This window comes from Electrophorus electricus, chromosome 1, assembly GCF_013358815.1.
Source record: "Electrophorus electricus isolate fEleEle1 chromosome 1, fEleEle1.pri, whole genome shotgun sequence".
NCBI lineage: Eukaryota > Metazoa > Chordata > Actinopteri > Gymnotiformes > Gymnotidae > Electrophorus > Electrophorus electricus.
The window spans coordinates 15,406,768-15,433,980 of record NC_049535.1 but is presented as its reverse complement, the minus strand read 5'-3'; the positions used below and the strand labels follow the sequence as shown (position 1 = coordinate 15,433,980).

Below are 27,213 nucleotides of genomic sequence, written 5' to 3'. Positions count from 1 at the left end.
TGTACACCTCTGTGTGTGTGTGTGTGTGTGTGTGTACACCTCTGTGTGTGTGTGTGTGTGTGTGTGTGTGTACACCTCTGTGTGTGTGTGTGTGTGTGTGTGTGTACACCTCTGTGTGTGTGTGTGTGTGTGTGTACACCTCTGTGTGTGTGTGTGTGTGTGTGTACACCTCTGTGTGTGTGTGTACACCTCTGTGTGTGTGTGTGTGTGTGTGTGTGTGTACACCTCTGTGTGTGTGTGTGTGTGTGTGTGTGTGTGTGTGTGTGTGTACACCTCTGTGTGTGTGTGTGTGTACACCTCTGTGTGTGTGTGTGTGTGTGTGTGTGTGTACACCTGTGTGTGTGTGTGTGTGTGTGTGTGTGTGTGTGTGTGTGTGTACACCTCTGTGTGTGTGTGTGTGTGTGTGTGTGTACACCTCTGTGTGTGTGTGTGTGTGTACACCTCTGTGTGTGTGTGTGTGTGTGTACACCTCTGTGTGTGTGTACACCTGTGTGTGTGTGTCTGTGTGTGTGTACACCTCTGTGTGTGTGTGTGTGTGTGTGTACACCTCTGTGTGTGTGTGTGTGTGTGTGTGTACACCTCTGTGTGTGTGTGTGTGTGTGTGTGTGTACACCTCTGTGTGTGTGTGTGTGTGTGTGTGTGTACACCTCTGTGTGTGTGTGTGTGTGTGTACACCTCTGTGTGTGTGTGTGTGTGTGTGTGTACACCTCTGTGTGTGTGTGTGTGTGTACACCTCTGTGTGTGTGTGTGTGTACACCTCTGTGTGTGTGTGTGTGTGTGTGTGTGTACACCTCTGTGTGTGTGTGTGTGTGTGTGTGTGTGTGTACACCTCTGTGTGTGTGTGTGTGTGTGTGTGTACACCTCTGTGTGTGTGTGTGTGTGTGTGTACACCTCTGTGTGTGTGTGTGTGTGTGTGTACACCTCTGTGTGTGTGTGTGTGTGTGTGTGTGTACACCTCTGTGTGTGTGTGTGTGTACACCTCTGTGTGTGTGTGTGTGTGTGTGTGTGTACACCTCTGTGTGTGTGTGTGTGTGTGTGTGTGTGTGTACACCTCTGTGTGTGTGTGTGTGTGTGTGTGTGTACACCTCTGTGTGTGTGTGTGTGTGTGTGTGTGTGTGTGTACACCTCTGTGTGTGTGTGTGTGTGTGTGTGTGTGTGTACACCTCTGTGTGTGTGTGTGTGTGTGTGTGTGTGTGTACACCTGTGTGTGCGTGCGCAGGGCAAAGCGGCAGCGGCAGCAGGAGGATGCAGAAAGGCGTCGTGCAGAGGAAGAACTCCGGCTTCAAGTGCAGCTGCGCAGGCAGAGGGCCATTCGGCAGTTGCGCCAGCGTCAACTCCATTTGATGGAGATTCTGCCTGCAGGTGTGCAACACACACACACAACATTAAGAATTCTGTGTTTGGGAGATATTGTCGGCAGTCACACACAAAAAAGTCTTTTCGCTTAGAGGGACGGTAATGACATCTAACACGCACGTGCATATTCATACACGGCAAAGGCGTCTCCATCTGAGGGCGCTGAAGCGTGCTGATGACAAGCCCTCACACACGCGAATATAATTTCCATTTGTTGCAAATGAACGGAAATATGAGCGTTACCTGCAGCTAGCACAGGAAACCCATGTCAGCCAGCTGAAGTCAAGTCTGTGTGTGTGTATGTATGTGTGTTGCAGACCAGGTGGCTCGTTACCTGGGTGAGATGGAGAACAGAGCAGCTCTGTTGATCCAGAGAGTGTGGCGAGGGCACAGGGAGAGGCGGCGTTTCCAGCAGTGCCGATACCAGCTCCGACAGCACAAAGCCGCCGTCACCCTGCAGAGAGCCGTGAGTGGGCCTTGCCACTACAGATAGCTCCATACACAACCTAGGCCTGGTGCTACACTTGAAAGCACAACAGAAGCTACACTGGCAGAATCATTTAGTTCAAAGCCAAAATCAACCAACCTTCAGTGTGTAGTTTGTGTATTGTTTTGCCACTCCGTCATTTTAGAATGATAAACAAACAAAATTCGGTTTGAGAATGTCATGTTTTAAGCAAGTCAGCTGGTGAGAACACTTGACTTTTATTCATATTGCTAAATCCGTGTGCTTGCATGTTTCTACCCATGTACGTCCGTGTGTTTGTTTAGATTCTGAGCTTCCTACAGCGCCGGAGATCTCGGAGGACGGTCCTGGCTCCGTGGAAAGGCCCTAGAGGCCTGACTGACGGCAGGAGGACAGAGCTGAGGAGACAGATCGAAGACCACGTCTGCCTTTATCCCGTAAGCCAGCACCAAGTCTCCATCATACAGCATCAACTCTGAAGGCCTGGACACACACAGCCAGTGCTGCCCTGATAAAAAGGTTTGCTGATTTAAGGGAAATGAATCCACATTAATTGCTTCCCACTTGTCTAATGAAAACGTGATCACAGGCATATGCTGGAGATGTTTTCTGTATTGTTCATCAACTTCATCAAAATGTCATCAGAACAAGGGTTTATGAAAATACTTTTATGGCGTATTGAATTGGTTGCTGTCACATGAGATGCCTAACGATGGGCTGCCTCCTCGTTGAACCTGCTGCTTACTGTGGGCCTCTGCTCTTAGATCACATAGTTAGTTTTCTCCTGAAAGCAGCAGTATTCAGTAATGTAGCTCTCATTCCCAGGTGATCTCAAACACCTGCATAAACCCACCAGATAGCCATAAAGCACCTTCATGCGGTGAGTGAGAGCAAAGAAGACACACACGAGTCATAGCATGAATACTCAAAATCAGGACCCCCCAGAAGCAAGCGCCTCTGTAAACATAGAAGATTGCTAGGCGTAAAAGCGTAAGGCTGCTCGGCTGTTGTTCTGAGGGGAGCGGTTCATGTTCTTGCCGTGTTCCTCTGTAACTCCCACAGCAGCATCTCCCTAGAGCTCCGTTGCATAAACCTCATGTCCCTTGTGTTCTGCAGTCCTCTGTGGTGTCACCAGAGGGAACCCTAGAGCTCCATGAGAAAGCCCAGAGCATGCTGCAGCAGCACCTGGCAACAAGAGCCTCTGATCGGGCTCAGGAGCAGCACAGACAGGCACTCCTTGCCCAGATCAACACAGACCTGGAGCTCCTGCTCAGTAAGGAGGACAACATTTAATACCAGTCCCTCATAGCTTAGGCAGTCGAAATCTATGCGAATGGGTATATAATTGTGTGAAATTCTGAGAGAAACATTGGAAAGGTTTAGGGTTATTGTTGTTGTGGTTTTCAGTAAGTCAAAAATTGTGTGTCTTTTGGCTATGTTTGCAGGAACAGGCTTAGGAAAAGTTTATAGCTGGTAATAGCTAAACAAACCTGTATGACTTCAGCCCCATAATGTACTGTTCCTGCTTTCAGTAGTTGCGGATAAACAGTTAGTGTTTATGATCAAAATAAATAAATGGAAGTGCTTGTCAATAGCTTATTTCAAGGTGACAGCATACCCATATTCCTTCCGTTTTCTCTCTCTCTCTCAGACGCTCCCTCTCTGAAATGCGTCGGCAGGGAGGACTCTTTTCCCTTCCTAAGCCGCTCTGCCCCAGTGGCCATGCGGGCTAGGCAGTCCCACAATGCCTTGCTCCAGAACATGCGTCTGCCCTGGTGGAAAACTCTGGGAGGTGAATTTTCCGATCCAGCGTCCCTTTCTCAGAAGGACTATAATTTAGATTGTGACTCTTTGTATCTGGGTGACAGCTGATCACTGTGTATTGAGAGCTAATGGACTAAGTTTACAAAGCCATTTGTATTTTTGCCTTGATTCTGAGTATCTGCAGAATACAGATTAGTGCAGACGAGATGAGCTCTATTTTATGTCTACTGTAAAATGGTGTCTGTTATATCGGTTAAGAAATCCATGTAAAATTCTTGAAAATTGTCAGTTCTTTGGACAATATTTCTATTTAAAAAATAAATAAATACAAAAAGTTAAAGTAGGATGACTCCTGTTTTTCTGTGTTGTCAGTTACTGAATTTGATGTTTTTTAACATTAATTATACAACCTTTTTTTGAGTTTTGACTTTATTGTTATTTAAAAGGTGGGGCAATATTCAGTACAGTAAATGACCAACAGAAGAAAAGATTTTTCAGGGTCACACGATGAGAAAGATTTAAAAAGAAAATGATAGTGACGTGAATTTAGTTTTGAAACAAGTCCCCACCACCCCACTGGTATTCTACTGGTGTATAATTGAATCCTGGACCTTGCATCCAAAGCTCGCTAAAGCTTTAGAGAGTGTGTGTGTGTGTGTGTGTGTGTGTGTGTGTGTGTGTGAGGGGGGGGGGGGGGGACAGACTGACTTGTGCCAAGGCTCCATTCACAGGGTGCCTGTTATTATTCCATTACACACATGTGAAAACAACAGAGTGGTCCACTCCACTCGCACGATTAAAATAACATTTTCAAGAGAGGAAAAATATGATGGAGGTATAATTATCTCTTTATGTAGTGTTTTACAGCAGCAGATAAATAAGACCTGCTTTTCGGGGGAAATGTGTGTGTGTGTGTGTGTGTGTGTGTGTGTTTGTCTGTTTCAGAGGTTAAAGTACTAGGTAAATGTGTGAACACTATGCCTGCCAAGGATCTGCTGTGCTAGAATATGTCTGAATGGGGCTTAATTGGATAACCACTCCAACTACCAATTACACTGGGCCCTAATTGCTGACTAAGTTTCATTTGAATTTATCCTGTATGGAAGCATCCCTTGTTATCAGTTTCTCCAGTCCCTGATAATGACCAAGCAGACATTCTGGTTTTGAAGAACGGCTGTGATCTTTTGACCTTACAACCAACTTGCACGCACAAAGCAGAGTCACAAAAAGGTAACAAAAGAAGAATTGTGTCGTTCTCGTAGTGAAAAGTATGCAAAGCGTCAAAAACGACAAACATCATTACCTTTTATTGTTCAGTAGTTAAATGCGTCAACTAGTGCCACAATCACTTACTATGCAGGACAGGTAAGTGTACACAGAAGCCTAGCTTAAAAAGCACTGTATTTTAACGCAAGCAACTAAATTATGTGGCTATATGACAATATTAGAGCAAAAGGGAATCGACACACAGCACATTAGGAGTGCTCACTTTTCTTAATTTTCTTGTAAAAGAAAGAAATTCCCCAAATTAATTTTACATGTAAAGGTACCTGAAGTCAAAATGATCCATTAAAACTAAAATATTAAGTGCAACTCTATGGACCTAGAAGCTCCAGCTACAGGAGAGAGCAAACAAGCAGAGGAGAAGATTTTAGGTGGCAAAATGACACATGCAAACCATCTCAAATATAGTAAATTTACAAACTTAAAACACTCAAAAATCATTTAAGGATACAACTAAGTGACAGTTGTAACTGAACAGTATATATTTCTTTATAACCAAGTGTCACTGGAAGGAGTGAGCACCATCAGGCTACACACTATGAAACCTCTCCTTTAATACACTGTCCTTTAACTGTGTGGCTGGTCTTTCTCTGTTTTTTTTATTAGGCATGTTCAAAATGAATGGGTGGAGACTGCAGACCAGCTAACCCCACCCACCCTGTTATTACTGGCTGGATCCACCACATTGTCTGCAGCTATTGGCCCATGGCGTTGCAGGAGGGCGCATGGTGATACAGAGGCAGAGCCTGCATTTGGCCTCTCCTCCTGACAATGGGTGGAGTTCACGAGGCCTCCCGGTGGACTGGAAGATACACTGCAGCTGCTTACCGTCCACAGGCAAGGATACTGACTAAAAGTGAAAAACAGAGGGCATCTAGTTGTTATTCATTAACATTCTAATGGACAAAGAGAAACTATATCCACCAGTGCAATATATCTTATACTGAACACGGTTGGAATACAACCTGGTGATAAACATCCAATTATTACTGTATCTCAGTATGGTGGGTAGCAAAGTTCATTGGTTGAATCCTGTGCCAATTCTGACCTGCTGACTGCAGGGGAGTTTGGGCCAGATGGCACTGACAGCATAGCAGCAGGACCAGGGGGCGAAACACCTGCCCAGGTCTCGTGACCTGAGTACACTTGCAGAGCACCTGGACTCAAACTCTCTGCAAGAGAGACTACAGACAGAGTCGGAATAAATAAACAGTACGGCGGAGGTGGAGTTGGTGGTGTGGAGATTCCACACAGACGTTTACTTAAAAAGTCTTTACAAACAGCAATCATTAATGATCGTTAAATAAGCCTTGTGGAAGTTTCTGATTTTACTGAATGACTGTCTCTAATAATCTACCAAATCTGGTGGAGATGACAGAAGGAAATAGCAGCAGTATTTCAGCTCTAAAGCAAAACTATTCCAAATGACCACAACTGCTTTAGGACGAAAGCAGTCTACCTGGGTTGGGACTGCGGTGGTGGTGTCGATGAAGGTATGGAGGAGGGTAGGGAGTGGCTCTGTGTCCATGCAGAGTGGGGTAGTGCTTGTATCCAGTGGGGGGGGCAAGGGGCAAACCCCCATGGTATGTGAAGTTACCACTACCAGATGAACACAGGGAGTCTGGGTTGGAAATGAACCAGCCGCCTGTAAATCAAAACGCACAAAACATCACCAACAACTTTGAGAAGCTTCTAGAAACAATTGCATTTTGATGTGAATAATTCTGTTATATTGAAATTGTATGTGGTTGGTGCAGTGATAATCAGGGTTTAGGCACAAAACAAAAACACCTACAGTGTGGTATGCCAACATGTTGATTCTCTGGAGTAGGTTCTAGAAGATTCTTGGGATGACTCCTACAAATTTAGCAGACTCTCATCAGTAAGCTTCAAACTGCCGAAAGGCTTATTCAAGACATAGGATCTTCTTACTGGGGGTGGACTCACCATTTCTGCTAAACATGCTATCAATCAATCAATTTAAATTCATATAAGATCTTTGGTGTGATGAAGGGAGACCAACAGCTGTGTTTTCTGTATCCAGTCTTAGAGCACAACTTAGCTTTTGATATAAAACCCCTGATTCAACCAGCTATAAAAGGTATTCACAATTTGAATTAGGTGTGTATATTTTAATTGGTAAGCCCTTATAGAGAGTAAATGGGCCTACTACCAAACTGGATTTGGCAAACACTGAGCTACAGTTTCAATGGGTTCAAGATTGATCCAGGAATCAAATGGGCTGGACCCGGTAAGGGACTAACTGTGGCCTCACCAACCCCTGAGAGGTTAAACGTCAGTTCCACCAAGGCTGAGTACGTGAATGAATGGACAAGTATAGACCTGCATTCCCAAGGCTAAGTGTAGACTTCAGTCTGTATCGATGGTCTTCAGTATAATGCAGTAGGAACAGGTTTCACTGAATGAGCTATGAGGCGTGTGTTTTTATGAAGAGCATGGAACACGGTGAGGGCGCCACTCTATTCGTGTTCTTTACTTGTTAATGAATGAGGGTCGGGGAGCTAGCGGACGGCTAATCAGAGTGCAGCCTTCTGATGATGTTCGACTGTCTGTTACACCTCACACATTCTTCATCATACAGGCTCCAAATGTCTCACCCTCACTTCACACTGCCTCTCCAACAAGCTCCTTGCTCATACACTCACTCAATTCGCAGCATAAACGTTTAATAATTGCTCACTAATCACAGCCGATTTCGCACTGTCATGCTAGCTTGACTAGTGCTAATGCCTGCTATGATATTGTAGCCTGAGCAAGCCGTTGGTGCACTGACAGGAATTCAAATAAGGGCGAGCTTTGTACTCATGAGATACAATGTATTTAAATGTATTTAAATGTATTTCAAATTGGCGATTACATTTACCTTTCTTTAGCATCCAGGAAGGCCTTTGCAAAGGGATTATATTTGATCTTAAGAGCTGTTATCTGTGAATAAGAGCCAAATGGGTAAGAATTGTTAATGAAAAGACAGACAGACAGACAGACAGACAGACAGACAGAGACAGACAGACAGAGACAGACAGACAGACAGATCGATCCAACCTCCTCATTCTGGTAGGCTGTGACAGCGATGAACTGGGTATCACTGAAGGAGATGTTGGTCACCATTCTGTGGCTGCCCCCCACACGCACAATGTGGATTTGGGGTTTGTATTTATGGAGAGAGTTCAGCATGATCTACTCAAGACACACATACACACAGAGGAGAAAGAAAGACAAAGAGTGAGCAAGTTGTGGTAACAAAGAGATGATAATTGAATAATTAGACAATTCCGTGTCTGCATTCAGACAGGTAGTATAGTGAATATTCATGCCTTCCAACATTTAATTACTATATGTACATTCAGTGTGTAAATTGCTGATACTGTTCTACCTAGAAATGAAAGTGAACACTATAGCATGGCACACAAAACACCATGTGCGTATATTTCATATACATCCAGAGAGGCAGGGAAGGGAAAATAAACTGTTTTTCATTCTAATTGACAGCTTTACTTCACCTTTCACATGCCGGTACCTGATGAGGGGCAGGGTCTCATCAGAATGGCTGTAGGGCAGGAAAGGGCTTTGTGTGCTTTTCCCTCCCCCGTAGCTGATGTTTTTTTTCTTTTTTTAATTTGGCTTTTTTTTGCCTCTGAAACATCTAAGGACTGATGGCTAAATTAATTTTGCATAGAAAAAAAACACAGGTAATTACCATAATGCGCAACTAACCACGGCAATTATTTCATTTGGAGCCGGTTCTCTCTCGCCATCCTCCCCGCTGCCAACACTGCATTTAAAAATGCTGGAGAAAAGGGAGAGGAGAGGAGAGGAGGATGGCGTGGTCGCGGCTGCCGGAGCCGAAGTGGGGGGGGGTGTTCATGTAAATACCAGTGATAATTTCCCAGCGGAGTCATACTCAAATGGAGCGGCCTGGAGCACCTCTCGGCAGGCCCAAATGAAAGCCCCGATGACTGGCTGAAGTAGAGCGCGCTCCGTCTGAACGGCAGGAAGTGCATTAAACGAGGAACGTGGCAATTAAGAGCTGTTTATTCCTGTTTACGTGCAGTCCCTGCCGAACAAAGGGGCTCCATAGGTGAAGTGGAAGCAGAGAAGAGCACTAATTGTATAAATGCACACTTGATATTTCCCCGTGGCAGCAGACGGGCTGATTAGAGGCAGTCCAAGGCTCCTAAAAGCTCGGGAGTCGTGCATGGACACAAGAGTGGCCTGATGTCTGAGAGCCTGGCCAAGATTACCAAACGAGGCAGACAAAGCACTACACCTGTACAGCAACACGCAGGTATACAGCATGATAGCGGTACACGTGTTGACAAGGGGGGATTTTTTTTGTGCAAGTCATCACACTAGTTCTGTCTCAAAGGTGAAGGAGTTAACTAAGAGGTTAGAAAAGGTTTATGGGATGGGGGTTGCGGGACCTTCAGGGAAGAGGGTTGAACCAGAGATGCACGACTGAGAAAACTAGTGAACATATGGCAAAGAATGACCAGAGAGCTGAGAGCCAAAGGGGCATTTCTTTAGCTCATCATCCTTTAAAATATAAATTTACAGCAGCCACAGCAGAAATTTGATAAATCCCCCCACCCCCAAAAAAGGAAAACAAGGATCTAAAACTACAGTTTGAGTAGTGTAATATATAGGAGAAAGAGTGTTATGCCTTAGCTAAACATCTTTGCTCTAAATGCTCTTATGAAAATGTTCTGGGGTGATCCTGTGAAGACTGAACACATTGCGGTAGAGAGAACCACTGTGAGATATGTTCTTGAAGGCACCTGTCCTCCTCCGTTGAGTTTGTTGGTCAGTTTGACTTTGCTGAAAGATACGGGAGCCTTCATCCAGTGTGCACCGAAGTTGGGCGAGTCCGGGTGGATGTAGACACAGCTGTGGCTGTGTGGCTCAGGTTTGCCCGCGGGCACCCACTCTCCATTCACATACTTCCAGCGGTGCCCGTCGGCCGGGCTGAAGTCCAGGAGAAAGGAGTACATGGCGTTCGGGTCCAAGCCGGACACGCTGACTTTCAACACGGGGAACATGCGTCTGCGAAGAAAGGAAGTTGGATGATATCTGGAGATGATTTCTTTTAATCATGGGTTGGTATATTTCAATACCAAAATATTCCTATATGGTTTTATGAAACACATGCCAATGCACACATGCATACACAGAAATGATCACTTTCACTCTTTCAATCTGTCTCTCTCTCTCTCTCTCTCTCACACACACACACAATCTCTCATTCTGTCAGTCTCTGTCTCAGTATCTCTCTAACACAAACACACATACACACACAGATTGCACTCAGCCTTTTTAGAGAGCTGCATCTCAGATGTGACATGCAGGAAGACACATGCTTTTGCGAATGTTTCTGACTTCTAGGAAGGCTTTCTTAGCATATCAACTTATCCGTCCTGTGCTTTAAAAAAAACAAAAAAAAAACAGCAATTGCTGCAACACGCATGAACTTTGCGCAAGGCTGGAAACTGATTATTTTGCCTGGGTTTGCTTGATTGTGTTTCTAGACAAAAATTAGCTGGAGTGGGGTTGTTGGGGAAGCATGTAAATGGAAACACACCCACCTGTAATACTGACCTGTAACTAAAGAGTGAGATGGTCAAGACACCCTTCAGCTCGACAATACAACAACAAAAACTAATTCAAATACATTAAACTGCATTAAAATCATGCTATCTGATTACAGAGGGACAGAGCGCAACAGAGATACGCATATTTGAGAAAATGTAGCTTGGCATGGGGCAAACTGCCCAGCAGTTCCGAAAACCGGGGTGATTATATTTTGAATGCATTATTTTTCAACAATTTAGAACGTTTGGCGAAGTCGTTGAGTTGAGCATTTCACTTGAAAACAAAAGCTGAAGTTGCGATATCAAAATAAGGTTTAGTTTTATAGCATATCAAGCAAATGTTTAGACGGACATTCTATGTAAAACTCTTACGATATTATAATAAATTCTCATAAAATATTTATCGTTTTAAATATTCGCAAGTGTTTTAAAATGTGCCTATTTTTCAAATATTGTTTGAACATGCAGCAATGTATCAATAAAATTCGCATAAATATGGACATATTTCTATTTATAATAGCCAATACGAAAAAGAAACCCACTTTTAAACACAATATATTTATATTTACTAAAAGCTTGCTATATTGAGAATGTTGAGAATTTCCTGTATTTAATTTCCTTATTTAATGTTGTATTTCAAATATAAGCGACGTCAGTTCTTTTAATATAATAAAAAAGGAAATTCATTTTGCGACTGATTTCATCATGTTGCATTAACCACACATGGAAGCCATCTGTTACTTTTAGTTTCCCGTTGACGGTTTAGAGAGTAGGAAACATGTACCTGCCGTTCTTGGTAACAATCATCTCGTTGGTGACCTCTTTAAACTTTCTCCAGAGATCCGCGTCTTCGAGGCTAACTTTGAGCTGCTTCTCCGTGGGGTCTCCCTTCTCCCGGCCGGCCCGTAGCTCGCTCTCCACCACGCTTAGCAGCCGGGTTATGCAGCATTCGCTGCCGGCCCGCCCGCCGGCCGCCGCGCCGCCGGCGGTTCCCATGTCACCTTCTACCTTCATGAGTTCAGTAAACTTCCACCAATTCGCAGAATACCGCACAAGGACGCAAACTTTGTTTAAAATTTTTTTTTTCTAGCTTCCGACTAGACGTTAGGAACGGATTTAGTAACAAAAAACATCTTCGGTAAAAAAAAAAAAAAAGAAAAGAAAAGAAAAGAAAAATAAATAAAAATACCCTACAAAGAAAACTGGATGAAAAGACACAACATTCCCTAGGGTATCCAGCCCGGGGGGTGGGGGGTCGTGGAAATTATGCTCGAGCTTTCACACTGCGCCCACCTATATCCTCGTGGAAGCAGGAGAGACAAGACCCGCAATCACGTGGACCTGGACTAATTAAGCAACTGATTCATGACTGCAGTTAATTTCGATTCTCTGACTAAAATGCAGCCTAGATAAACAAGAGAACATGTAGCACAACTATATGATGCTGCATTAATACAGGTAGGCAGTGCAGTGTGAGTTCTGATGGAAACTATTGCATGTATCTGTATAAAAAACCGTGTACCTGCGGTGCTGATGGCCCATAGACTGAAGCTACTATTAATCGTGGGAACATACTTTCTTATAGAATTCGTGTTCGTCAGATCCTTAAGACAATTTAATACATTTAAATTAGCATACAGTTAACGTAAAATCTGAACATTAAAAACATAATTATGCCATAATTCTGAATAGCTTTGGTTTCGTGTTAATTACAATTTTTTAAATTAGTCCACTGGGATGCTTAATAGTCTTTAGAGGGCCCTACTAAATCACGTATATACCGAGTTTTATTTCCAAGTTTAATATTTACAAATTTAATCCATTTATTATTTAAATAATGAAATATATTTGGCAATGCGTTTTTTTTAACGATTTATAAAGAAACTTTTGTACATAACTAAATAAAGGGTTTATTTAGGTACATTACAATGGAAAGTCTAATTCTCTTCAGAACCTTGGACAGCTCTCGAGTTTCTTTTAATTCTCTGTCGCGGAATAACGCTATGTTTGGAAATGTTCAGTTAACTTGGGACGTACAGCGGGGGAAAAGCGCACAAGGACAGGAAAACAGATCAGCCTTTGAGAGTCCTTCAGATGCAAAAAGCAAACATCAAAGGGACACTCCACTTGTCGACAAAGACAGCTTATTATGACACAGAAAATAGATAGCGGTTAACAAAATTAACTTGTGAAACAAAAGATTTTACAGCGTCTTATGCAAAGTTATACAAATATTGCAAACTGTATTGACAGATGTTAAACCTATCTTTCTAAACAAAGAACAAACTAGAAGTTTAAAAGTTAGGCTACGGCGGTTTAACAGAAATATCGGGATAATTTTTATTTGTCTTAATACTTATTAACTCTTTGTGCAGCAATATGAGGGTACATGGCCGATTCAAATTCGTTCCACAAACAGACATCCAATAGCTGCTGTGATCGGTGCATAACGGCCAGTGTGTAAAAATATAGGTCTGACTCAAGGTGGAATCAAGTGACAGCGTAATTAAAGACATACGGGGATGTTCGGGACGCCATTTGAGCCACAGCAGTGCACGGGATGTTCTCTGCTCCGGGAGGCAAAAGGAGGAAACCCGATCCCGCTTCAGGTAAGACACGAAGCGGTCTGCGGCGCATGCAGCTGCCGCGGTAGACGCCCTAATCGCGGTGACTCGTATACGGAGATTAAAGGATTTAAAGACTTTTAAGTACGAAAGGTCTCAGAGCCTTAACGGAGCCTTCTTCATAGATCAAACGTCAAAAGTAAGGAAATCGGTGAATGTGCAATCAGTGCACTGCCGTCCCACCCCTTAGAAAATGCCGACTGTCGATACAGTTAAGACAAAGTCGACAGGTATGTGGCTTCTTTCAAAGAAAGCACAAAGATTTCTAAATGAAATGGGGGAAATAACGGCGTAACTAGATAATTTAGTAACTAAATGAACATCTCTCAGCTAAATTACTGGTAGGCGAGCTCACCAAAAGCCGAAAGCAGAGAGAAACGAATACAGATCAAATGGGAGACGAGCTGAGAAATTAAACTGAATTAAATAAACTTTCATTATTTATTACGTTCAAAACGTCTGCAACCGGTGCCATCAGTCATGTATAAAGGACATAAATTACTCTAAAATGGACATTAACTCGTTATTAATTATATAGTCATAATGCAAACCGATGCAACTAAACACTTGTCTTATATAAGGTACATTTCTTCCTGTAAAATAGTCAAGAACTGAGTAAAACGAATGAAAAGGCAATTACTTAAAAATAATTAATGACACTATAGATTATTCTGAAGGTTTTTTTATTATTATTTATTTAGTATCCTAATTGTTCGGTTTGACACCTCTGACACTTATAAAGAAATGCTTAACACGTTGAAGAAGAGGCCATGTGCTTTTTCTGAGAGACCAACAAATAATTGCCATTTATATGACTGCTGACCAATGTTTTTCCTGGAATGGTCAGCCTGCCCATGTATTAAAACAAATTTCCCCTGAAAGTGATGTTACAAACAGCAAGACATCAAATGCTAACTGAAAGAACTCTTATAATATTAGCATCCCAAAGGCCGAACATATTCTTTGCCCAGTAAGTTTAGCAGCTAGAAAACAATACCAAAAGAAACACAATGACCTTTTGACTACATACTACCAGGCAATGATTGAAACATTGAGTTTACTTAAAGAACGAATTACTTAAATTTTAAAAGGAATGAGACCAGAGGAAAACCAACACAGAAAAAAATATATCTTCACAAAAGCCACGGATTATATTACACGGAAGGCACTTGATTGAGAAACTATATTTACAAAAGCATTTAGATGCAGGACAAGGCATAAACTGAAAAACCAAGCTTCAAAGCACTTAACATTGGTGCCAATCTAATGAAGAAGTCTTCAAGCAGAGGCAGGCACAGAAAGCAGGATTTAGGAATAACATGTGGTAATTGCATGTGTGATAGACAGTCAAAAGTTGCAATCCTACAGCTGGTGCTGCACTGTTTATTTCAGCGTTATAAAATATAAAATAATAAGGCCACTTTGTTCAAGGGCACAGCGGTGGCAGTCGTCACCTGACTGATCCCATGACGTCTTGAGTCAAGTTCACTGACTGCTCAGGCGCCACAGCCACCATCACTCCATCACGTACCATTGCTTCACTGACACCTACGTGCAAGTATGCTCTGTGTGTGCGCGCGTGTACATCTGTGCACACTCCTGGAGAGTGTCCAGCCATTGGAGAGAGGAAAAGCACACCTGTGGTGTGTCCGTGTGTGCCAGGAAGTGGAGTGGGTGCTCGAGTGGGCACTACCAGCGGGCACTCAGAGGGTAGCAGAGCTGAAGCCAGAGCGGGTATAGAGAGAAAGGGGGGCAAAAAGGGTCCAAGCTCGGCAGCGCACTGCACCTCACTTCAAACACGTGGAGAACAGCTTAATCACTGCATCCCTGGATTAAAACAAGCACAAATCAGTAAACAAGCAATCTAGGCCAAAAGCAAACATGTCTAACGTCCGTTTTGGCCACTTGAACAGTGCTATGTGTGAATGGAACCTCTGACACAGGTCCCATCTGAATCTGGAGCTACTAAATGGCTGTTTTAACATGCAGTTTAAGTTAGCATGGCTAGTTCAAAAATCGTAATGCAATGTGCTAACTTACCTAAGCAATCTGATGGTTTGGCCACAAAAGTATACAATGTATTGCAAGGGATTTCAGCATTACTGGCTCTCACACACTATACTAAAAAATGTTCTAATTTACTTCAGCCAAAAACATTTTTAATAAGAATACCTAATACTAGCACTCATTTATTTTAAGAAGTTATCTGTTATTTTAATTAATAATTTAAATCAAGTTCTAATAATTTTTTAAATTCTCAGTAAATTGATCTTTAAAAAAATCTCACCTTGCAAACGGAATATATGACAAGCCATACCTACAAAAGAAACATGACTTACAATCACAATGAGAATACTTCTATTAACATAATATCAAACATATGGCGTATATTGTGAATAAAGTTTGCTGTGAGGTAATTCAGGATACAAAACTCAGGAATACATATTAAATGTAAGACAGAATTTTACTACTTTACTACTGATGCTTAACTTATGTACAACACCATCCTCCTGGCGATTTTATTAAAAAAGAAAGCTAAAATGGCTCTTCGACAAACTAAGAACAAAATGTATCAGACAACAGTGCTTCAGGACACACAGCTGCTGGACATTAATCGGAATCAGACCTACTGCTGCAGCTCTGACCCCCACAGAAATGAACCCGGCTGCAGGTATAATTGGCTTTTTTTTTTTTTAAACAGCATTTCATCTCCCTAACAGCTGCCAGCTGAGAGGATGCCAGTGTCCACACTGCACCATATCCAGGTCAACAGTCAGGAAAATACAACACATTTTCTGCTTAACGTTTTTTATCAATGCATGAGTTGGTTGGTCACTTACCAAGTAAAAGCCAGGAACTGCAGGATACAGAAGAGCAGGGCGAGGCCTTTGATTTTCCACTGATGGAGGATCAAAATGTGTCACAATTTTAGCATATTTCAGGACACAACTGTGTAATTTAACAAATAACGTGCTAGACAATAAGCATACGATTAATAACAGCAGGAAAAGCTTACCCAAAATGCAGCACAGAGTGTCAACACAAGGCAAGTCTACAAATGGATTATTCAAAAATCAGTTTTCAAATGATGGAAAGGCAAAATGATGAATCGCAATCAAACAGTTCATAGCATTTGCTTTCAGAACGACAGTGCATTTGTACATTTCTGTGATGTGATGTGTGTGTGTGTGTGTGTGTGTGTGTGTGTGTGTGTGTGTAAGCGTGCGCTCTCACTATCATGATGGCTGTTGCCAGTGCTCTGGTCTTGTCACACATCCTCTTCACTTGTTTCAATGGGCCCATCAAGAACATTGTGCTAGAACATATACAAGTGTGATGTCTTATATATCAACTTGATATGAGGATTTCTGTAATTTGATAATGCAAAACACTGTAGCACACTACATTAGAGGATTTAAGACCCATTTTTGTACCAAAGCCTGAAATGACACACTACTCTTGGGCGAAGTACTCGATATTTAACACCAGTGAGTTGATTAAGGTAGCTACGGGACTTACCTAAGGAGTGAAGCCACGTTACCAAAGGTGTAGAAAACCACGAATAATGTCAGCCCCACATTAGGAACCCAAAGCAAACAAGCTCCCTTGAACAATTGAAGAGAGCAAAAAATTAACAAACAATTAAATATGCATTGAAAGGGTGTTGCCTAGGTGGCGTAACACTGACAGAAATAGCGTGGAAACGACGGTAAATGTTCGGTCTCCTTTACCAGCAATGAACAGACCACTCCCAAAACAAAAGAGGCGATGAAGCCCTTGACCCGAGTGCCCCAGCCCAGCGTGGTCGCGTCGCTGGCTGCCTGGAACACAACATCCAGGGGTTGCAGGGTACAATAATGATGCAAGTTAACTCTGGCACAACAGTACACACCAAAAGAGTCTGTCACTGCTGTTCGTTAAATAGCGAAAACTTTCCAAGTCGACGACAACAGTGGCCTAACACACACAGTACAAATACTACAACCGATGTCAGATTCGTGCTTAAACGCCTAGTTAGTTAGTTCGCTAGCTAACTGTCACCTAAAAAATATAATTTTCAAACAAACTAACTAATGTTACATTTTTGTCACAGCACCTGCAACACGTTGAGGTCGTCGTTATCATCTTGGCCACTAAGAACTTTCTTTAATTTGTCCATAAACGTCAGATGGCTAAAAAGGTTTAAAAAGACTCGCTGTATTAATGTACTATGAAACTACAGCCGATTATTGATTTTGTCTTTTCCTGTTTGGATGCACAACAGGTGAATATGATCACTTCCGCCCGTAGCCACGGCAACTGTTACCCGCGGAAACGTCATCACGCAGGTTCACGCAGCGGGCGTGAACGCGTTAAAAGTCCTCGCTTGAAATAACTTATTTCATAACTTTGGAAACTAAGCAATAAGCAATTTCAAAGTGGACGAGCAGGAGCTGCGAAGAACTTTAAAATGAGAAACAGATCTGTAGATCTGTTTTTTTTCCCTCTAACACTACACTAAGAACTGCATCTCTGTGACAACTACTTGTCCATATAAATTGGACATATGCATACAGCCATACAATGCAATTTATATGACATGATACAGTATTTAAAACTGAACTGTTTACACATTTAAAAAGACAGTCCATAAAAGAGCCAGTGTTTTAGGGCGTTTAGTACTTTGATCATCATTTGCTTTCTTTTTAACTCAAGTCCAAAAGCATCATCATCACAGGAGCAGGGACGGGAGAAAAACGTGAAAAAACCTATGATATCTATCTATATCTCTCTCTCTCTCTCTCTCTCTCTCTCTCTCTCTCTCTCTCTCTCTCTCTCTCTCTCTCTGTGTGTGTGTGTGTGTGTGTGTGTGTGTGTGTGTGTGTGTGTGGTTAAACACATGTCTGTTATTGTATGACAGATGGATGGTTCCATGTCTTTATGCTTAATTCCTTAATTAACTTTATTATTAGTTACGTTTAGATAGCGCCTTTCTCAAACTCAAGGACGCTTTACAAGCAGATATCAGCTTTTCCTATCACTCACACACACCCGATGAGAAGCAGGAGCCAATTTTGCACACAGCGTACTCTCAGTCAGGAACCACAGCCCCCCCCCCCCCCTCCCCGAGGACTGCAGCGGGTGCAGGGAAAAAGGAGGAGCTTAAGACCGAAACACCCTGTTTCTCTGTTGTCTGCTAACCTTATGTCCTTCACTGCAATTTTAACTACTCTCTCTCTTTCTCTGGAAATTGTTTCAGTGAGGTTGAATTACTTCCCTTTTAAAGTGCAATATAAGTGGAACATTACATGGAACATTACATTGTCCCATATTATCTTAACCCTCACCATGAAAACAAGCAAAAAAATAAAATAAAATCAAACAGGCATTACAAAGAAGCTCCTAGCACAAAGGTTGTACAGTGAAGCTCTTAATTTGCTCTGTGATGTTTGTTCAGCCTCAGATCAAAGCCACATTAAAAGTGTTGTTAATGCTTTCTTTCATGTTAAAAACATTCCTAGATTATGGTCCTCTCTCACAAACATGGTGACTGCGATCATTCTCATTCTGAGATCATTATCATTCACACCGTTATTCCATGTAGCAGGATTACTGTACTGCCATCCTTCATGGGATCCTTCCCTTAGGCCTTGGATAGAGGATGCACATATCCCAACTGTGATGGTTCTTGCCTGCACCAGACCACAGGAACAAACTATACCAAGTCCCACTCTCATATACTTATACCGGCTACAGGTTCAGTCTCATTTACAATATGAAGAACAGTTGCTGGTTTTTTAAGGCTTTGCATGGTTTGGCACCTACTTATCTCTCTCACTTCCTTCATCCATATTCTCCTTCACTTTCTCTCCGTTCTTTCCAACATCTCTGTTTCTTCTTCGGCTCTGCCCCATTGGTGAGGGAGCTTTTGGTGTAAGCAGTGCTAAACTCTGGAACAGTAATCATGCTCACATTTATGTCTGTAGAACCCCAAGAAAGAAAGACAATCTATTTAATCTTGCCTTCAAAATGATGTAATGACTGCAGTTTAATGATGCCATATGTGTATTCATGTACTTACTTTATGTATTTTTACTTTTCTTTAATATTGTTTTCCTTCATTTTCTTTTTAATATTTTTTATAGTGAGCTTGGGTATCTTGAAAGGTGCTTGTAAATAAAATTACAAGCAATTGTAAATTACAATTGTAAATTCCCTTTAACATTTTATTTACTTATTTTTAATTAACACTTAGACTCACTATAACTACTGCCCAACCAGCATATCAACACAAGTGATTAAAGATCAGACATTCATCTGTGCAGTGTTATAGAAATATAGTTCTGATAAATATTGCTTTCCACTGACATTAAGAAATTACTGTCAGAGTGGACCAAAGTTTTATCTGAGTGCTGCCTGTATGCACTCTAATTCAGAGATCAGCATATTGTTTCAGTACATATACAAATGTAAATACATTTAAAATGAGGAAAAAAAATGAATAGGGATCATTTATCTTCTAGTTATTTATATTTTATAGTTTTAATTTAGTTAACACTGGTATTAATTAGCATTAATCTAAATTAAGATATTAACAGCATTAGTGAATCCCTAATTTAATCTAGAGAATGATGGGGAGAGCCCTCTCAAATTGTTTAGATTGTGTAACATCCAGACACTTGTACCCAATGTCAAAGAATGTATACAAATCTATTATTGCTAAGACCTACTCCCATTGTAATTTTCAAATTTTAAACAGCAACATAACATCGGTTAGACAGCCAGCTAAGGTTCCCTGTCACACAGGGAAGAGTTAAAATAAGCAAAGCACAGAGACAGTAAGATAAAAAACTTAATAAACCCCTCGCATTTATTGATCAAATACAAGGCCATAGCAGCAAGGAAGGCATCAGTGAACTGGATTACTACTTAAAACAGAATAAAACGGTAAGCACATTACAGGGAGATATTCGAGATGAGCCAGAATATTACAAAAGGTGCTTTAAAAATATTATTAAAAAGACATTAGCCTCACCATCTATCTGAGATGGATGATAATATAACAAACAATTAGTAGCACTTTTATATAAATATATAAATATAAAAGTGTCACTCAGTGAACAGCTTACAAACATCCTCAAAAGGATGATGGCCCAAAATACTGACAGGTTTTTCTCCACTGCCAGGAAAATATTTCTTTTAAAATGGCAAGCAAGAGTGCATTAATATTTGTAAACTGGACGCTGAAAAGCAAGCGCATATCCAGCACATATACATGCAACATGTTGATTTGGATTTTAACAGAAACCCTAAAAGATAATCAAAACATACAAATACGACGTTATATTGAGTTCAAAACGAATTTTTCGGAGGAGTTCTGCTTTACAGATTATGACCTCTAGATGGCGCAATTAAACTGCACTGCAGAGGCAATGAACCCTTTCGGTTGCAGAAACGGGGAAGGTCATTTTTAAAATCAGGAAGTGTTACAAGAGAGAAAACAAACTATAAATGCGTAAACATAAAATAATTGATTTGGTAAATCAACAATACAATGAAACAATTTTAAACAAACATTCATTAAATGGCTCTTTTCTGTCACAAAATGACATGCAGGGTTCAGTCTAGTCTTCTCAAACTAGACCTTTTCACAAAGCGCAAAATCTCACTGTTTAGTGGTAAAGGAAGTCATCCACTGAATACGTCCTGCTTTAAAAGTTGCGTATTGAGTGCAACAACTACCCGAGTGAACTCATTTCCTGAAATCCCAACAAAGTCTGCGCAGATGATGTTCAGGGAGGTTTTCTGGGCACCAGGGCGCTGCTGTTTGAGCCAGTCCAACAGCAGACCATAGGCACGGACAGTCATGCTCTTCATAGACTGCCCGGGATGGTGAAGCACATATCTTGCATCTTCTGTGAGATTCAGACCGGCCATGAAGAAGCCCACTGGATGTGAGGACACAGGAAAGATCAATCACTGGTGCTGATAGATTCACGAGTGTACAGACAAAGTTTGGGCCAGAAATAACAGACTTGCAGAATACCAGCACCTTCTATGATTACAGTTTATGCATGCAGTTAAAAGAAGAACCAATTCTGGGCTCATGCCCTTCAATCATCTTGGAGTACTGATTTAGGACAAGGTTGCTCATTTCAGTACTACTGCATTGATTAGGATGTGTGGGCCAAAAGCTGATCCGAGGACAGCACAAACATCTTAACAAGATAACCCAAAAGTCGACTCTGAGATCTCAGTCTTTGCTTGTAACAAAATAAACGGGTCCACCTTCATAGCTTTTCTGAAAACAGCATACCTGGTCTTCCCACTGTCTCCTTCTGATGCTGCAGGTAGGAGATGACCAGATTCGGGTCTGACTCATTCCCCCACCAGTAATCCCAAACTGGCCACAGTTCCTCATGACCAGACCCCGCTGGGTCAGCGTACGACATAACGACCTGATAACCACGCAACCAGCACGTTTTCAGGGAAGGAATCTCCTGAGATAGTAGGCGAGACTGGGTGAAAAAAACTGGCTTCAGTTACCGGGGTCATTCGAGCAGCGAACACTTACTGATTTGGGACAGAGTTTCTTTTCAAATAGCCTTTTGAGAAAGTCAATGAGGTTGTTGTGCTGGACAGGGGTCATGTCATCGAAGGCAGAGAGAGCGATTATGACTACTTCTGTAGAATGCTGCTCCAACCAGCGAGCAACTTCAGTGAGGGCCACCTTCAGAAAGAGAAGTACAAAGAATCACACATCACCAAAAGAAAAAAAACAGACATGAAGAAATAACGAAACGCACACAGCATGCTTCTGCATTATTGCCTTTGTGGTACTGCTGTATGCTAGTAACGAAAATTCCCACCTTAACAGTGACCAAAGAGTATATCCCATGGGCAAAGTATAAGGACTGATCCGAATCTTTTGGCTTGTGTGCAATTCTTAGGTCCAGAAAACGAATTCCTGATTCCAGCTGAGAGGAAATGATCAGCTCCTGAACAGAATAAAAAAAAATTAGGATAAGACGATCTTAATTCTCTCTCTCTCTCTCTCTCTCTCTCTCTCTCTCTCTCTCTCACCTGAGTGGTACCCCACTTATTCACACACGGTCGAATGAAACAGGGAACAATGTGGTCCAGCACTCTCAGTATCTTGGGCTGTGAATGGAGAACTGGGGAATGTATGTCCAGGCAGTACGCCATGCTATCATGGCTGCCTAAAAGATAGTCAAACACAGATTACGTTACATTTAAACATGACGAACTATACTAAAATAAATATATTATAAGACTATGCCTCAATAACACAAGTATCCAGAAACGTCGGGTTTCCTACCAGGGATGGCGAGATTCCACAGCGGAACATTCAGGAGCGGCAGAGGCAGCTGCGCCATCCAGGCCGAAGAGCTGGAAGCATCCCAAGTCCGTCGGATATCGACCATTCTTTTTCGCAGTTCAGCGGCTAGAACCACAATCCTACGCCAAAATGGGCGATAACTAACGCTACAGCGGAAAATAGCTAAGGCAACCAAGCTTTCGGTCATATAGGTTAGCTAAGCGAGAACGAAGTGGTTGCACGTTCCTGCACAGAAGGAAGTAGCGGCACCAGCAGTACACGCTTCATTTTGAAGAGTCGTTTGGAGGAAGCGAGCGACATAACGTTTGCGTTCAAACAGCGCAGTCGCGCAATATTGCGCCAACTCCTTTAAAACAAATCGGTTGAAACGTAAGGGACGGTCGAAATGTGTTAGCTTGTGCCTTTTCCCCAGCTGGACACGCTACACTATAACTTATTAGTCGCTCATAAACAAATATCATCTGACGTCATCTACTGCCATCGATTCAGTGATTGTAATATATCGGTTGTAGTTTATAGTGTTTAGGTTTTACTACAAACAACAAAATGCTACATTTATATTAATCGGAGTAAGTACGACACCTTACTGAATTTCACTTAAGCGTTACAACATACGCTGATTATGAAGTGTTACAATATCTGATGGATCTCATTCACACATTTAAAATTTCAGATGTAGGCCGGAACACGTGGTATTACTAAAACATTACAGCCATGACGAGACATAATTTCCAATTCAACAGTTCCCTAGAATGTGCTTCAGTTGTTCAACTGTAAACATAATTTCCCGCCGTTACCTTTATACACTTTTGCTCAGCACTGCTGGGCGTATACATGGTGCGTTCCACTAATCTGCCTCAACCATTTGTTGGTTGTTAATTCGTTTAGAACACCATCAATCAGTCGGGCAGCAAATCTTTTCCCTTTAAACAAATCAACAATGCTGCCAAGATTCCCTCTTGGTATCCTAGACAGCTGTTATGATTTTTAGACACTGTTCACACACACACAAAAAAATCTAACTCAAATTCAGATTAGGTCACAGTGTGCCGTGCTTCCATTTGTCCTTGTATATAACAGGCGTTTAATTCTACAGGGCACTTAAATCTTATTATGTTATGCTTTAGTGTGTGATTTAGTATTAGTATGTGATCCACTTCCAAAATGTGCTCCAGAGTTTCAGCCAGAAAATGAATATGATGGAATTCCCTTCACTCCTAAACCAGTGACCTAGTGAGAATAAAGCACACATAGCAGATAGATAATTAGATTAAAACCTAGTAATTACCAGTAATACCAGTAATTGGGGGTGATTTTGAGATACACTGTTAAATTGCACTATTCCCCCATGCAAGGTTTCAAAAAGCAAGCTGGTTTTGTATAGTGGGTTAAGAAAGACAGGGTATGTCATCAATCTAAGTAATTCTGTGCAGGTAAATCAATGTCTTATTTTTGTTAGTGAAATGCCAGGTTATATGAAGTAAAAAATGAATAAATAGGAGTAAGGAATAAACACTGCATTTTATTTTAAACCAGACAATACAGGGACAGTGCGCATTTCGGTTCTGCACGGGGGCACACCAAATAACAGAAATAACAGATACGTGAAGGACATGGCACTTACCTTAAAAATACTGCCAGCTTCAGGCTGTTTGGCTAATGCCTCTTCATCCATCCCTTTAGTTGCAGAGGTGATGTATAGATCACTGTAGTTTTTACCCCCGAAACAGCAGGAGGTGATCTTTGCCACAGGCAGCTGTACTGTCTGTAGCCTGGTCCCTGAGAAAAGCAACCAAGACAAAAAGTGTTTTAGATGACTTAGTAAGTGTGACATGTCTTGATATTATATAAAAGATAGCACCCAACTCAATGTCCTGTTGTATAGAACAGAAGAAGCGAAGAACACAATCACATGAAACAGAATGGTGTTCCCTCTGACAAATCTGTTTCCTGCTTTGGAGGGTGTTCTCTTACTTATACAATACAATTAAGTTTTTTGGACATGTTTTCTTTCTTTGTTACTGAATATGAAAAACAGCAAACACCTTTTAAAAAATTATTTATGTAGGGAACTAAAAATGTATTAATGTAACATTTGAATTATATATCCATGCATTAATTCAATTGTTGCTGTGGCTGCCCATCAGGTTTTTGTACTACAATAAAAAATAATAATTGAAGATCTGTCATGTGTGATTTTGCAAGTGATGCATGCAGGTCTACTACGAACAATTATTCACAACTTAACATGATGCATACTTCTAATTAACACTCAAAGAACACTCAAAAATACATTTAGAAACACTTTTTAAAGAGGTACTTGTTTACTTTAATTACATATAAAGTCATGTTATTCTATACTTTTACTAGAATATAAAACCTATGCTTTTAAAACCTATGTATTTTTAGCGGAGTATTTGTACGATTAGCGGATTATTTGTATGCTTATGTGCACACAAACGTACACGCACCTGTTTGTGGGTCGATGCAGATCACCCTTCCTCCATTGTAGCAGGCCACCCAGAGTTTACCTTCCGCATCAATGCACATGCCATCAGGAATGCCCTCATCCTCTTTAAGCCTATACACCATTCGGCGATTAGCTTGTGAGACAATCACACACATTCAAGGTCAGTGTGTCTGCTAGTGATCTAATGAGGTACTATAAATATTTTATGGACTCACTATTGATATAAGGATGAAGATACAGCCAAATTCTATGTACACAGATTATATAAGAAGAACCAGTGTAGCATGTAGGTAAAATCACACAGAACCCATGTATGGAGGTAACTCACATATTCCTCCAGTCTGTAGGTCATAGTCAAAGGCCTCCACCATGTACTTCAGACTGTCTATGTAGTAGAAGATGTGATGATCTGGAGACCAGTCAAGCCCATTGGAGAGATCCACCTGGTCCAAGTGCTTGACGACAGAGTGGTCAGGCTGGAGCGCGTACAGAGAGCCCTGTTTCCTCTCTAGCTCAGTTGGGCGCACCTCCACAGCCATGGTGCCTGAGCACAACAGCAGGGAATGGAAAGTAACACAGTGGGTCGTGCTCTTACCTGAGTGTGAATTACAGGCAGCGGCACTCTGAAGTGCACATTACAGTAAGTGTACTTTCTAGGGAGCAGCACACAGAGTTTACAGTACAGGGTGTTGTATAATGAAGCATGCACTTGGTTGGGTATATGAGTAGCACAATGGAGTGAACGATTATTTTGATCCAAGTAGCACCATGCATTGGTTGCAGTGGGTGAAGTAAGGAGTAGCACTGTGGTGTAAGCTCGTATTTGTGTGTGTGAGAAAAAGAGAGAAGCACAGCAGAGCATGCACTTTATTGTCACTGAAAGACGATGCTTCAGGACTGACTCATGGTCCTCAGGAACTGGCCCCCTCTCTCACTCTCATACTCTCACACCTGCGAAAAACCTGCCAGCAGGGTCCACCTTCCCATCATTGAAGCGGGTGTTGCTCTTCTCCGTGTCCACGTGGGTGATGGTCGTGATGGAACGTTTCTCCCAGTCGACTGCGGCGAAGCGCGTTCCCTCTCCAATTACGTAACCTCCTGAGCTTCGCGGAACCACACAGCCCACGTATGTCTCTGTGGCAACGAACAAGATAAAGGAAAGACACCTTCAGGAGCAACAAAATGGCAAAAAAAGAAACCTCTGAGTATGAACTCAGCTGTAACATTCAAAACTGAATATTTCTATTGCACACTCCTAAATGTTTTATTCTGGGTGGATTTGTTTTAAAACAAAAACCTGTAGTGATCATAAACAGGTAAATGCACAGTTCCTTACATTTTACTGTTTACCTGTAGACATTCTCTCTGTTTCCTTGGTCAGAGAGTTCCACCTGCTGATACTTGGGCCATAGATGTCGACATACAGCAGAGTAGCATCTTTCTCTTCCCAGACCGGACCCTCTCCGATCTCATTGTGAGCTTTCACGACACATTCTACCTTTATAGATGACATAGCCTGTGAATAAGCAAAGAATCCTGTTAAATATTGAAGTGCACATTTAACCAGTATTTAAATGGCTGCAAACACAGCACAGATAATAGTTGATGGCAACTGTGGCGCATATGAAACAGAGAAAGACAACAGGAAAATCTGGCTAAGCGGAATCAAGAGAGGGATTTGAAATGACGGTGGCAGACGAGATATTTGAAGTGTATGAAGAAAACACTAGGCTACAAGAATAATTTTCACTATTTCAACTACAGCACGTTGTCTTCAACCACAGCTTTTGTCAATCGGTGAGCTTGGTAACAAATCAAACAAATTCGATACATTAAGCATTGACTCATCTGAACATTACGAGCGTCAGCTTTTGCTGAATGGCGATCATGTGACAGAAAGCAGTGCCTTTTTGTGGCCCAGGCAAACTTGAAATCTGCTTCTTATAGCATCGAGATCGTTTTGTTTATACAATATTTTATGAAGGCTATTCGTGTTGCATTACCTTCGCGAGTGAAACGTCACCGTATCCAACTGATATCTGATCGGACGGATTTGTTTTTAAAGTGCAAAGTTCGTCGAAGCTCTCAGCGTCGCGATGCGGACAATAACACAAGAGCCCTCTTTCGACACTTCTTGGAAAATAAACTAAAGAAACGTAGCGAAGGGGCTGCCGGGACACGCCCCCTCGCCGGGACACGCCCCCTAACATACGCCGCCCTTTACTCCTCCGTCACCGCGTGCCTGTCCTCACGCCGTGCACCTGGTTTTTGGTCAATTCGAAGCACAAACGGTTTTGAGCGAA

At 41.9% G+C, this 27,213-nt stretch overlaps 5 protein-coding genes across 9 annotated transcripts in view; 1 reads left to right on the top strand and 4 right to left on the bottom strand.

Moving 5' to 3' along the window:
* The window catches only part of LOC113584065 (IQ calmodulin-binding motif-containing protein 1), an 8,823-nt gene extending 4,888 nt beyond the window's left edge, over positions 1 to 3,935 (top strand). For all 3 annotated transcript variants that reach the window (XM_027020771.2, XM_027020769.2, XM_035524830.1), the window contains exons 9-13: positions 1,220 to 1,362; positions 1,674 to 1,822; positions 2,128 to 2,259; positions 2,939 to 3,095; positions 3,474 to 3,935. In XM_027020771.2, coding sequence (XP_026876572.2) covers positions 1,220 to 1,362; positions 1,674 to 1,822; positions 2,128 to 2,259; positions 2,939 to 3,095; positions 3,474 to 3,694 — 802 coding nt within the window. In that variant the 3' untranslated portion in view covers positions 3,695 to 3,935. The remainder of the gene's footprint in view (positions 1 to 1,219; positions 1,363 to 1,673; positions 1,823 to 2,127; positions 2,260 to 2,938; positions 3,096 to 3,473) is intronic.
* A 1,001-nt stretch (positions 3,936 to 4,936) lies between these two features.
* On the bottom strand, positions 4,937 to 11,490 carry tbx19 (T-box transcription factor 19). 2 transcript variants are annotated; one of them, XM_027020818.2, is made up of 8 exons: positions 11,261 to 11,490; positions 9,667 to 9,931; positions 7,934 to 8,068; positions 7,755 to 7,816; positions 6,666 to 6,727; positions 6,330 to 6,515; positions 5,919 to 6,054; positions 4,937 to 5,720 (listed from the first exon to the last, which is right to left on the bottom strand). In XM_027020818.2, the coding sequence occupies exons 1-8, from the start codon at positions 11,488 to 11,490 to the stop codon at positions 5,483 to 5,485; spliced, it is 1,314 nt and encodes a 437-aa protein (XP_026876619.2). In that variant the 3' UTR covers positions 4,937 to 5,482. The 2 variants fall into 2 exon arrangements, with proteins under 2 accessions (XP_026876619.2, XP_035380759.1); XM_035524866.1 differs by lacking the exon at positions 11,261 to 11,490 and adding an exon at positions 10,182 to 10,230.
* Positions 11,491 to 13,775: 2,285 nt separating this feature from the next.
* On the bottom strand, positions 13,776 to 17,379 carry sft2d2b (SFT2 domain containing 2b). Its single transcript, XM_027020779.2, has 8 exons — positions 17,197 to 17,379; positions 16,832 to 16,921; positions 16,620 to 16,705; positions 16,335 to 16,416; positions 16,117 to 16,152; positions 15,941 to 15,999; positions 15,388 to 15,417; positions 13,776 to 14,927 (listed from the first exon to the last, which is right to left on the bottom strand). Exons 1-8 carry the CDS (start codon positions 17,257 to 17,259, stop codon positions 14,888 to 14,890), a joined length of 486 nt encoding a protein of 161 aa, XP_026876580.2. The 5' UTR covers positions 17,260 to 17,379; the 3' UTR covers positions 13,776 to 14,887.
* A 2,553-nt stretch (positions 17,380 to 19,932) lies between these two features.
* LOC113584067 (PI-PLC X domain-containing protein 1-like) lies at positions 19,933 to 22,647 on the bottom strand. 2 transcript variants are annotated; one of them, XM_027020774.2, is made up of 6 exons: positions 22,420 to 22,647; positions 22,164 to 22,300; positions 21,950 to 22,078; positions 21,655 to 21,810; positions 21,397 to 21,580; positions 19,933 to 21,028 (listed from the first exon to the last, which is right to left on the bottom strand). In XM_027020774.2, exons 1-6 carry the CDS (start codon positions 22,625 to 22,627, stop codon positions 20,769 to 20,771), a joined length of 1,074 nt encoding a protein of 357 aa, XP_026876575.2. In that variant the 5' UTR covers positions 22,628 to 22,647; the 3' UTR covers positions 19,933 to 20,768. The 2 variants fall into 2 exon arrangements, with proteins under 2 accessions (XP_026876575.2, XP_026876576.2); XM_027020775.2 differs by having other exon boundaries at positions 21,397 to 21,538.
* Positions 22,648 to 23,582: 935 nt separating this feature from the next.
* LOC113584068 (regucalcin) lies at positions 23,583 to 27,033 on the bottom strand. The gene is made up of 7 exons (XM_027020776.2): positions 26,914 to 27,033; positions 26,261 to 26,426; positions 25,862 to 26,044; positions 25,239 to 25,454; positions 24,912 to 25,043; positions 24,065 to 24,219; positions 23,583 to 23,670 (listed from the first exon to the last, which is right to left on the bottom strand). Exons 2-7 carry the CDS (start codon positions 26,421 to 26,423, stop codon positions 23,620 to 23,622), a joined length of 900 nt encoding a protein of 299 aa, XP_026876577.2. The 5' UTR covers positions 26,424 to 26,426; positions 26,914 to 27,033; the 3' UTR covers positions 23,583 to 23,619.
* Positions 27,034 to 27,213: the final 180 nt, after the last annotated feature.